Raw genomic sequence first — 13,263 nt, forward strand, 5'->3', positions numbered from 1 at the left:
GCAAATAGTGGCAATTATCTGCACCTCAGTATTGTAGTACATTATAAAACAGTACACAATAATAGCATATTGAGTGTAAATTATAGTTTTAATTCAGATTATTAAATGGATGCCTCCTTAAGCCCTCCCTACACCTACCCTAACCCTATCCGATACTTTTATTTTCAACGTTTTGATTATTTCCTTAATTTTTACTGAAAATATATGTCTTTCTGATGCGATATGAGATTTGAAAAGGGAGAAAAAAAGAGTTTGGCAAAAGGCGAGTTCGAACTTGGGTCGGTCCGTTAAAAAGCTCAGGCTTTACCGTCTACGCCACTGAAACTGATGCGGAACAAGTGTCTTTTTTCAGTGTTGACGAACCCAATCACACGTTAGTGGGCGGAGTTAGTGTAAATAGCCTCTGCCAACAAGACAGGCTATATTATGCACTTAGTGTAAATCAGTGGTTCCCAAACTTTTTCTGCCGGGACCCCTTTTTGTAGAGAAAAATATTTTCAAGACCCAACCCAATCCCATCCATTTAGATATTTAAAATATCTATTTCTATTTGAACGTTTTAACATGTTTTAACATATAGGCTATTTTATTCCTGTGAGCAAAGCTGAGTTTTCAGCATCAATACGCCGGTCTTCAATTTCACATGATCCTTATTTAGAAATCATATATGCTGATTTGCTCCTCAGTAATAATTTCTGATTATCAATGTTGTAAAAATTTGTGCTGCTTAATATTTTTGAGGAAACCTTTTTTTCACGATTCTCTTCAGAATATTTGAAATTGTCCTTTACAGAACATTTCCTAAAAGTGCATTCTGATACCTTTGTACATGTCTAGAGTTTTCTGGGGTTGCATGTTTAATTGTTACTTTGACGTTTAGCTACGTGTAGTTCAATATATACCCTGTTGCGATTCAGTTGTGAGACGACGTCCAGTAGGTGACGTCTTTTACACGTGCATTTATAGTCCATCATGACCCTCTATGAAATCCTATGAAACATGCAAAAGCAATTGTGCTTACACCTTGGTTAATACTGCAAAAAATAATTTAAGTGCCCCAAGTAGTTTTTAAGAGGTTGTGAATACATGTCCACTGACATATCTTTACACGTCAAGCACCCATACAAAAAAGCACCTCTTTATAAAAAAACCCCCCAAAAAACAGGGCCGTTTGTATTTACATCTTGTTAAATGTCAAATTACCTCTGGTCCACACTCCAATACAGTAGGTGACAATAATGCACCTTAACGTTGGAGCTACCCGCCATAAAACTGAAGAAGAAGAGGAAGAGAGGAAGGCTGCTTCTGAAACCGCCTACTCAATGAGTAGGCCTAGGTACTTAATTTCAATAAGTGCTTACTTAACTAGCGTTAAAAGAGTATGTACTCTACAGCCAAATCTGATGTTGATGCTGACAATCATGTATTTACAGACAGTGAACACAAATCCTACTGCCATCTCAGCACAGCTGTGCCAGTTCAGCAGCTGACCACCGTGTCCACCTTCACCTGTCTCTGCCCTTCATCACCTCCCTCACTGCTGCAGTCAGACTGAATCTGATCATGGATGAGAAGGGGGCATCGAGGCTATCATTGTCTGAGTGCACAGAGAAGATGAGGCTCCCTGTACCACACAATCTTCAACAAGAGCAGGAGAACAATCTGGCTGCCACTCCGTCTGCTCCTAATATTTGTGTGCTGCTCTCCATGAGCTACCTGTAAAACATTTACACAGAGTAAAACATTTTACATCTCATGTTGTCAGCATTCCATTTCTTGCCAAATTTTATTTTGCATGTTTACAATTACATGCTAATTTTTATATAGCTTCATTACTTCGGTGGTGTAGTGAACTGGTATGCAGAAGGTTTCTGGTTCGATCTCTGCAGTCATCACCATCGGTGTGTTCTTCAGCAACACAAAAGGTTGTATGAACAGAAACCAGCAGGACAAGAACAGACCTCAGCAACATCCGGCCCAGATGAGGCAGTAAGGTCAGGTGCAGTGATGGAGTATCTCATCTACGGCATTTAGATCTCGGTCATTTACCACTTACAAGTTATTTATGGTCGTTTTTTATTTAAATTTCAGTATATGCTTTACTGTTACATGTATTATTAACATTTAAATAAAAAGTTAAATATTCTCAGCAAGTGTCATAAGATGTTATTAAAATTAAAGGTAACACTTTACAATAAGGTAAACATTAACGTATTAACTAACCATGAGCAATACAATTGTTATTGCATTTACTAATCTTCGTTTACGTTAGTTATTGAAAATACAGTTGTTTACCGTTTCTTCATGTTAGTTAACAGAGCATTAATTAATGTTAGCAAGATTAATAATGTATTAGTAAATGTTGAGATTAACATTAACAAAGATTAATAATTGCTGTATTAATGCAGTTGTAACGAAACTGCTGGACACAGAGGTAAGTGAAATAATCAGTGCATTTATTACAGACGTGGATTGCACACAGCAAAGGTAAAAGTCTTCAACACAGGTGAGTATCCCTTCGTGGAGAGGATGTGACAAGTATACAGTGATACTGATATAGTCTCTTTGTTTTGGCAAGTCCTGGGTGAACAGGAAAGCCAGGGCGATAGAGAGTAGCGGTTGTCCAAGCCAGCCACAGGAATCTGATCGCGGAGAAGCTGCAGAGGAACAAAGCAGAGGGTAAGTATAACAGGTAGGTATTTCAGGTAGTATACTCAGCTTGATGCTTTGTACAACGTTGGTCCTTGTAGTAGTAACAACTGGCTTTGCAGTGTGGTAACTTCAAGATCGGACATCGAGTGACTGGAGGTGCGTGCTTTTCTATTGTGCAGGATGATGATGGTGACGATGATCAGGTGAGCATGATTAGATGAGGTGCAGGTGGAAGTGATCAGTGAAGGTGGAGACGGGCTATTCTGTGACAGCAGTTCATTATTAGTTCATGTTAACTAATGAACCATATTGTTATTTTAATAATTTTTGGATTTACTTGATAATGCAAAGCTTATGGTAAAAATACCAGCATTGTTTGCATATGAATAACATGACAAGACAATTATTTCTTTATTATTTATATGAAACAGTTTAATTCTGATAAAGAAATTTGAAATTTGTACATCTGTATATAACACATCTTTTTGTACATATAAATCTCTGGTTAAACATGAACATCCTTTACACACTTTCTTCAGAATCAGAATCAGAAAGAGCTTTTATTGTTAAGTATAATTGTGCATACAAGGAATTTGTTTTAGGCCTGGTTTCACAGACAGGGTTTAAGACTAAACCAGGATTAGGCCATAATTCAATTAGGACATTTAAGTCATTTTTATTAACTTGCTTAGAAAAAAAAAACATTACTGTTTCTTTTAATATATGTATAATTATTAATAATAATAATAATAATAATTTCTAAATATTTAGCATTTAATACTTTTATTTACAGAAAAAACAATATAAATTTGTATAGATTTTGTTCATATGAACTTGTCTTATATTACTTCTGCTGGTTCAGGTTTGCCACTGTATTTATTTTTAAGGGTCTTATTTTGGGAACACTATATCCTAATCATAATCCCACCAAAACCACACACACTAACGTTTCTAATGCTGCCTTCAAGTGCTCTCGGAATTATCGTAAATACGAGTTTCCTAGGTAAAACATTGCACATGAACGCCCTCCCATTTCAAAACTTTAATGCGATGAGCTCGTAATCACAGCTTCAATAGTGAGAATTATTTAATATCCGATAGAACGTGAAGGCGGCATATAAAAAACCTCTAGAATCGACCTAATGACTCGACTCCACTAACCAATGAGAACAGTTGTAGGTGGGACGAGACGTGCAGCCCCGCCCCAGATACAGCCCCGCCTCGATCTACGCCATTACTTTGCCACTAACCAATGAGAAGCATTGTGGGCGGGGCGACACTTGCAGCCCCGCCTCAATCTGCAGGCTGCAGCCGGGTGATTCTGGAATGTTCAGCGCGTGTGCCCATCAAATACGTGAAAGTTACGCTGCGTTTACATAATAGTACATAAAATTTGAAAATTGTCCTGAAACTTGATAACATTGTTTAAGTGGATAGTAGGTCTAAATTGAATGAGAATATAGAATCTATAATATAATATAATATAATATGTAAACACACACACACACACACACGCAAAATGCGTATTTCAATATATTTAACAGTGCTTCACATATATGTGAATATATTACCTTTCCGTATGGGTGTTCTGCTGATGCAAGTGTTGCAACTATGGCAGCTGAGAAGGCCATTCTTTGTGTTCTTTTTGAATAATTTTCGGAGCCTGATGAAATCGGTGTAAATAGGTGTTTACTGCAAAATACACTCGATGTTACAGTCGCTACCCTTGAGCAGAGGTGGACAATCCAGGGGTCAGAAAGTAAAAGTCCTGCTATATGTTTATTCCACCCATGAACTCAGCAGCTGATTTCACCAGAGGAGGAACCAAGACATTCCTTTCAAGTCACAAATGAGTCTCAAATCAAATCCCAAGTCCTCAAAGAGTTAAAGTTTATTATATAATTAAGTGACTAATTAAATGATGATTGTGCATTAGTGATGAACACCTGCTGTTATTGAGAATTACAGAGGATCAGATGTTGATGTTTTATTGATTAAAATGATGCCACCATCATGGAGATCAGTGTTAGCTTTAGTACGATACATCTTCATACATTTACAGAAACAGGAATAAAAAGTATCTTGCTTGGAAAAAAGTGAGAAGCCCCTCCCTGACGTGAATTCGTATCTGTTGTGAAGTGAATTTCACACGCTAATGAAGTGAGAAAACTAAAATGTTCAAGCATTCAATTATGCGCGAATGGCGTGATTTATTCACGCAAGTCGCGTCTGGTGTGAACGCACTATTATTCTAGCGTTTATATGCTGAGGAGGACTATAGTCTACAAGACTCTGAAGGACTGAACTAGGAAGGACGCAGCCTCGGTAGGATGCTGTCTTCCATTTGAGAAACACCCTTAGTCTTTAATTCAATCCATTCGTTCAAAAGGCTGATTCATAGAGAAAAGAAAGCCTTCATAAATGGCTCACTGAATCATTGACTCACTGGATAAGTTTAAAAACGTGGATTCATTCAGTAAAGAAATACAGCTGTGTGTTGATCACAACAGAGCTTGGATTTCAGCATTGCTGTTAATGTTATGATATTTTAAAAAATAGCTTGCTCCATAAATTCAGTTCAACAGAAGAGGGTAAACTTTATCACTCGACAGAATCTGCACAAGCATTTTAGAAGCTGTTCTTGCTCTGTCCCAGCAATAGATACAAATGTCTCAGAAAGTGCGCCGTATACGTAAGCGTAACTTCAACCGCTCAGGTTGATGACCCTATATAATATAATAGATTATATAATATATATAATAGATAATATGACCCTTTTCAAGGGCTGATAAAATGACATTTTAAAATCAGTCAGAGCTATAGAAATGCATCTTAATATTTACAAGTAAATCTCCATGTTATGCGTAGGCTACTTTCTATCTGACCCACCCTCATCTAGTTTTGATGTCTATCAGGGGGATCAAGCCTTCTTTAGAGGGGGTCATCACCACCCCTGTAATTCGCACCCTGCTTTTACATCATCTTTCCTAAACCATAAAGAAATTAAATGCTTCATTGACTCTTCATTAATGATCCTTGTCAATCATCTGTGGCTCCGCCCACATAGCTCAGGATTGGTTCCTTTGTGCTCCGCCTCTTACTGCAGCATCTTCCTGTTGATCTGAACAAACAATCAGATGAAGACCTGAAGACCTGAAGAGGGTTTATTGATTATATTGAGAAGAGCAGCAGGTTCAGACACTTACTGATGGATTCTCATGTTTAGGATCAAGAGTCCTGCAGGAGTCTCCAGGAGGTCTGGGATGAACGGTCTGTGTGAAGAGAGTAAGAGATCGGTCATGTGATCATCTGTGATGAAGATCTGATTTTGACGTCTCACTTACTGAGAGTGTGTCGTACAGGTCAGAGGTCGTGGACTTATATGTATATGTGTCTTCATTGGGATCAGAGATCTACAGAGACAGAGATATGCAAACATTGTGAGTTCAGGTGTAAAATCTGATACAGTAACTACTGACTTTAGCATTTAGATTAACTTTTTACAGGATCCAGAACTATAGACTCATGTGTTTTATACTCTTAATATTTCTGTACGGCTCATAGCGCCTTTAACATCTCTGCATGCAGGAAAACTGTAAATAACTGATAAACTCACCGCAGACTCCTTCATAGCAGATCTTCTGTTCATCTTTTTATTAAGACTGAAGAAGAAAGATGAATAAACAGCACATTTAAAGAGTTTCATATATGTTGTAGAACCTCTAAAAACAATATATACAATATATTTACAACATATATTAAGGTTGTTTTCATGTCATTTATAAGCTTGCTGTGTTATTGGAACTTATGGTATTGTTGTAATCTTTTGATGTATGATTCTCCTGATCAATATTTGTTCAGTTTCACATGCGTGGTGTGATTACTTAGAATTAAGGATTGTTTCATCTAGGGCTTAACTGCGTAATGGATACAATTGATATACAGTATGTACTTTGGTTATGCAAAAATACGTGGTGTTTGATTTCAGATGAAAGCTGATTTAATTAGCAGTAATCTGGTGTGGATGAAAATTGTCTGTTCTCATCAATGTATGATTACAATATGAATATAAATCTGCTGTCAATAATTTCTTCATGTGATAAAATAACTGAACAAGATAATGTATGCACGGAAAGAAGCTGTGCAGGGCGGGGCTTCGCCCCACAGGAAGAATCCGATTGGGTCAGTCGCCCGTGGGTGGATCCCAAATCGGCCCGTTAAAGACAGATACCCAACTGTGTCTCAGTGGTTGGGAAGAAAAGTCTTAAGCTCAAGCTTAAGCTCAGCTCACTCGTTGCTCTCTGCTTGCTCGGCGCTCTCAGTCATTTAACATCATGATCGAGCAGTGAACAGAGATCAAGACTCAAACTTCCAAAGAACTTTAACATCTTAAGCCTCAGAAACTGAAACGAAGCCAACCAACCACTGAAGAGTATTCTCGTGACGACGACCTACCAAGCCGCCAATCCGCGCACGATCTTTCCTGAACCGGGAAGGAACTGAATTCAACTGAAAGCAAAGAAAGTAAGCCAATATTTCCTAAATCTGCTGGAAACTGGTTGTATCTCTCTTCAGATCAACACAATTAATTGCCTGCAATTTGTGTGCCTGTGTGTATGTTTAAGTCTTCTGTTTGTGTGTGTAGCTTAAGTATTGTGTTAGAGTAGTGAAATAAACGTTGATTCTATTAAGAAATCTCTTGTCTGTTGCTATGTGATTTTCAAATCCTAATTACTTGCCAAAAAGATCGCGTATCTATGCTCAAAATTTACTTATGCTAATTTTACCCAATGTCAACATTACATAATCAATTCAGTATTACTGGGGCCACAGAATTAGTCTGAATTGTTAAGGCATACTGGTTAATGCTTGCTGGACAAGTCGTTAATGAGGTATGATTTAGAAGGTATATGTTGGACATTTTGATTAATATGAATTAATCATATAAATATTGATTCTTAAGAATGATTCCCTAAAGCTAAAATTAGAACAATGGTTCTAAAGTTTATTACAATGTTTTTTATAATAATGTAATCTTCATTGTTCAAAATTGGAAGGAATTTTAGTTGCGGCTATACCATGCTTGTAGAACATAGTTTTACAAAATAACCAAAGCACTTCAAGAAAAACCCTTAATTTTGTAGAAAACAGTGATCAACATTAGAGATCAGCAATGATTGTAGCACGAAGATTACAACTAAAGTTTCTGAAGGTTACAGCAGTCAAAAATTAGTAGAAGTCTAGAGGCTCTTGCTTTGAATGATTTCAGCACATCTGCGGTCGCAGGACATCACTAGTCTCTCACACTGTGCTGCTGTGATCTTGGTCCACTCTTCTTCCTGTCTCTTTTCAATCGACCAGTTCCCCTCTCTCCACACAGCATGCTCCTCGTCATGCTAGTATAGCCTTTTGATTCTTTCTGCTGATGAGAGGCTTGTGGCTTTTTGGTTGTTAAATAAAGGAGTGCTCATTCAAAACAGTTGCGTTCGATCCTTCGCTAAATAAATCCTTACCCTGCTCATAACTGAACTGGCGAGCAATTCCAGCTGCAATGTTGAACCTCCCAGTGTGGAGGTCAATGTGAGGTCAAAGTGCAATCACTGCACAGAGACTAGGTACCCAGCATGCACTGCAGCATGAAACTTCTGATTGTCACCATAGTTGAGATTCATGCACTGATTATTGATGTCTCTCTTTGTGTCGAAAGGACACAGCAGTTCAAAATGTTTGTATTATTGTGTTTAAACGATTCTTCATAAATAATTATGACACTTTTGGATTCTGTACTGTATAATTACAGAGCTATCATAATTAAAAACTAATTAATAACTCTTCACGAAGACTGCATGAAGACTGCATATCTTATGTGTTGACTATGCTGTCCTCTCCTGCATTTGTCTTTTAAAATGACCAGCTAATTTTAATCTCCACTTTGTGTATGTGTGTGTATTACATGTCCTGATCTGCTGTAATGATGGATGACATTGACCTCGTTTCAATCACACACCTGAAGATATTCAGGACTTGAAAAACTTGAAATGTAATTTAACATCTTGAGAAGTCAAAAACGGCATGTTTGTAAGAAACCACATTTTTACAATAATGTTTTTTAAAAATGTTCCCAGAATATTTTATAAAACAAATTTTACTAAATCACACACACACACACACACACACACACACACACACACACACACACACACACACACACACACGTTTGTTTTTGTGAAAAGTGGGGACATCCCATAGGTGTAATGGTTTTTATACTGAACAAACTGTATGTGCTCTTGCCCTAAACCTACCCTACACCTAAACTTAGCCCTCACAGGAGACTGTGCATTTCTACTTTCCCCCCAAAAAACCTCACTCTGTATGATTTATAAGCGTTTTGAAAAGTGGGGACATGGGTCAATGTCCTGAAAAGTCACCTTCACCTTGTAATACCTGTGTTATTATACAAATGTATGTCATCATTTGTCACAAAAACGCACAGACACACACACACACACACACACGCACACACACACCTCTTACGGAATATCTGCAGTTTTTAACTGTTATACATGCATGTGTGGTAAGCAAGAATACTATACTTAAACATAACACTTAGCCTAAATGTAATAAATGAATACTGAAAACATACAGGAGTTATTTTTTGAAAGGAATGTCTTACCAAATGTACATCACAAAAGCACCTGATGCTCCACCGAGTAAAACACCGACAGCAGCAGCTACAGCAACAGCAACAGCAACAGCAACAGATGAGAAACATCTGACTGCTGAAATACACAAAAATACACACACACACACACACACGCACACACACATATGCACACACAACACACACAAGGACACACACACACACGCACACCAAATGCTTAACAGGACTAGATCAAACAAAATATACAAATAAAGCAGTTGTATGTTGCTGAAATATAGTATATGAATCATAAAGCTCACACATGATGTTAAAAGTCACAGCATCCGAGTATTTCTCTCCATGTTCATTGATGGACTTGCACTTGTATTCTCCACTGTGATCAGAGCTGATGTTTGAGATGCTGTAGATCCTTCCAGATCCTACAAATGTTCCTCCTTTAATCCAGCTGATTTCTGGAGGTGGGTTTGAATCACTGCTGCAGCTCAGAGTCACTGAATCTCCCTCCACTATTTCACCAGATGGACTGATGGACACTGAGACACTCTTTGGAGAGTCTATCACAAAAAAGAAAAAAAAAAAAAATCTTAAAAACTAGATAGTACTGTTTGTAGACAAACTTTAAGTTGGCTTGAAAAAGCCTAGCCAGAAAGTTTGTAAAAGTTTTAAATGCTTGAATTCTGAAAGTTTTCAGTTTGAAGTATACTGAATAAAGTTTTACAGTTTTTTACAATTGCTATGACAATTTTTTCAATAATTCTAACAATTTTCCTAAACTCTTAATGCACCAACACACCTACAACACACAATGGACAAAACTTCATGCTCAAAATCACATATTGCAAACTAAACTCCAACACTAATTTTCAAAATACAATAATGCACAACACAATACACTATGTCTATCAAAACACTGCAAACATGTCTCAAAATCAAATTATTATTCCAAAACACTAACACACGTTCTCTTTCAACAGGAACATTAGTCAGTCATAGCTAAATATCATAAAACACTAAGAACAAATGGAATTTCAGAAACTGCATTATTTTAGGTGTCAAGTCTGACCTTACAGTAATAGACAGTATATTGCATTGATCATAGATTGTGTTTTACACTACAGTTTCTTTTGAAGCCTCTCTACATTTCTGTTTTGGTGGGTTTAGTAAATGCATGTAATTTGTTTATTTTGCTGCAGAAAGGGGGGAAAGACAGAGACAGAATTGCTGCAGTAAAGGCTTTATTTGCAACAGGACATAAGAAAATCAACAAAGAAAACAAGCATGCAACAAGAAAGAAAACAAGAATGCAAGAAAAAATGCAATATAGCTCTCATTTATTATGTGAAAATACAAAATATACAAACAACAACAACAAATAAAAGAAAGTCATCTCAAAAGGCTGAGGAAAGGGGAGTAAGGGGCAAGGGAAAGAGCCATCATTCTTGAATGGGTGTCAAACCATTCTCTGACTGCACTGGGAATGGTGGAATGCCACATTGTTGCATGTGATCACATATACTGGCAAGTGGTCTCCCACCTGACCCCTCTCTCTGGTACCAGTCTTTGGTGCAGATCTTCTGAAATCTCACATTTATGCAGTAGTGCACTTTTCCACACAAGATCAACCCAAAGAGGTCCTCTTTTACTGTAGATCCTATGGTCATGCAATTGAAAGAACCTCAAAACCTGAGTGTGTTTCCGAGAATCAGCAGTAATTTATATATTTGTATATCTTCAATCAACTGTTTCTCATTAGCTATGGAATAAAATACAGGGGACATATTTGTGATTCAATTCACAATATGACCAGCTGTTCACTTTGACTTTAGCCTATAAGTTAGGTTTAAAACATGATATTATCTGTTCTGACATACAGTGTGAAAACATTTGAAAATTTGGCAGTAAAATTACATTCTTTTGGTCTTGGTTGAGCTTGTGTGTAAAAGAGGTTCAAGCATTTTAAATTTGTGTTAACTATGCATTTTGTGTCAAAGCAACAAGTAATGTGTTAATTTTATAGTTTACACAGATGGATGCTGTGCTAACTGTTTTAAGAGTTTAGCAAAATTGTATTGAAAAAATTGTCATAGCGATTGTAAAAACACTGTAAAGATTAAAGTTTGCATGATTTGAAGGCAATACAGTCTATCAGAAAAACAGACATAGAAAAACAGTTCACTAGGGTACCTGGGGTGGCTTCTCGGGGGGGAAGCTTAGGTACTCAAGGTGGTTGCTAGGGTGTTTCTAGGTTACCTGGGGTAGGTTTTGCTATGTGATTTCTAGGGTACTTGGAGTGGGTGCTAGGCTGTTGCTCTGTAGTTGCTAAGGTACCCGGGATGGTTGCTAAGGTGCTGCTATGTGGTTGCAAGGGTGTTCAGTGTGGTTGTTAGGTTGTTGCTAGGGTATTTTGAGTGGTTGCTAAGAGGTTGCTAAACAGTTGCTGGGGTATTCTTGGTGGTTGCTAGGGTGTTATATGTGGTTGCTAGCCCAAACAGCAACCAGTGTTGGCCTAGTTCCAACCCACATCTGGCCCGCATGGATTTCACACGGTGCCAGATGTGGGCCGGATCTGGGCCAATACTATTAGTGCTTTTCCACTGTTTGCTACAACTCGTCTCGGCACGGCTCAGAGTTTACACGTCACGATTTGGTAACGGTACGGTTCGCTTGGAACCTCAACCGGGGTGGTACTGAAAAAAGTACCAGGTACCAGGTACTGTACCCAGTGGAAAACCCCCAAAAGTGAACCATACCATGCAGTGGAAAAACATCATATGTTGCTGTCTGGGAGGGTAGCTGGGGTGGTTGCTAAGGCGATGATAGGTGGTTGTTAGGCTACCTGGGTTGGTTGCTAAGGTGTTGCTATGTGGTTCCTAGGGTACCCAAAATGCTTGCTGGGGTGTTTCTTGGCTACCTGGGGTGGTTGCTAGGGTGTTGCTATGCAGTTGCTAAGGTACCCAGGGTTGATGCTAGGGTGTTGCTATACGGCTGCTAGGGTAATTGGGGTGGTTGCTAGGGTGTATCTATGATACCTGGGGTGGTTGCTATGCATTTGCTAAGATACCCAGGGCCGTTGCTAGGGTGTTGCTATGCAGTTGCTAGGGCACCCAGAGTGGTTGCTATGGTGTTGCTAGGTGGTTGCTAAGATACCTGGGGTGGTTGCTACGGTGTTGCTATGCAGTTGCTAGGGTACCTAGGTTGGTTGCTAAGGTGTTGTTATGCGGCAGTTGCCAGGGTACCCAGAGTGGTTGTTAGGGTGATGCAATGTGATTGCTAGGGTACTCGGGGTGGTTGCTAGGGTGTTACTAGTATGTCTCTAGCATGATTAGCATGATATTAGCATGTTGTTAGCATGATTAGCAAGTTACTAGCATGTCGTTAAAATTTTTCTTAACATTATTAGCATGTTACTAGCATGGTGTTAGCAAGTTACTAGCATGTCGTTAGTATGAATAGCAAGTTACTAGCATGTTGTTAACATGGTTAGCAAGTTACTAGCATGTTGTTAACATGGTTAGCAAGTTACTAGCATGGTGTTAAAATTGTGTTAACATTATTAGTATGTTACTAGCAAGTTATTTGCATGTTGTTAACATAGCTAACAAGTTACTTGCATTATTCTAGCATGATTAGCATGTTACTGTCATGATGCTAGCTTGTTTAGCTTGTTATTCATACAATGTGACTTAAAGAAAAACAAAATAAAACAAACATATGATTTAAAAAATCATATCAATAAAAAAGCAAGCATGAGCCCACAGCCCTAAATCTGACATCAGCAGCGCATGAGCAGGTCATATGAAAAAAAATATTCAAATGATATTACACATAACTACAAACTTTCCCAAAAGAAGAACTGTTACAAATAGTCATGAGGCTGTGTTGGATCACAGATATTTAGAGAACACCTTGACAAAATGAATAAATTATTAACTCACACATAGGGTTTAAAG

At 38.0% G+C, this 13,263-nt stretch overlaps 1 protein-coding gene across 1 annotated transcript in view; it reads right to left on the reverse strand.

Moving 5' to 3' along the window:
- Positions 1-5,609: 5,609 nt before the first annotated feature.
- The window catches only part of LOC306872980 (B-cell receptor CD22-like), a 49,637-nt gene continuing 41,983 nt past the window's right edge, over positions 5,610-13,263 (reverse strand). The window contains exons 10-12 of the mRNA XM_079421959.1: positions 5,997-6,065; positions 5,859-5,924; positions 5,610-5,773 (exon numbers count right to left, since the gene is read on the reverse strand). Coding sequence (XP_079278085.1) covers positions 5,750-5,773; positions 5,859-5,924; positions 5,997-6,065 — 159 coding nt within the window. The 3' untranslated portion in view covers positions 5,610-5,749. The remainder of the gene's footprint in view (positions 5,774-5,858; positions 5,925-5,996; positions 6,066-13,263) is intronic.

The sequence above is a fragment of the Barbus barbus genome (genome assembly GCF_936440315.1).
Source record: "Barbus barbus genome assembly, chromosome: 7".
Classification (NCBI taxonomy): domain Eukaryota; kingdom Metazoa; phylum Chordata; class Actinopteri; order Cypriniformes; family Cyprinidae; genus Barbus; species Barbus barbus.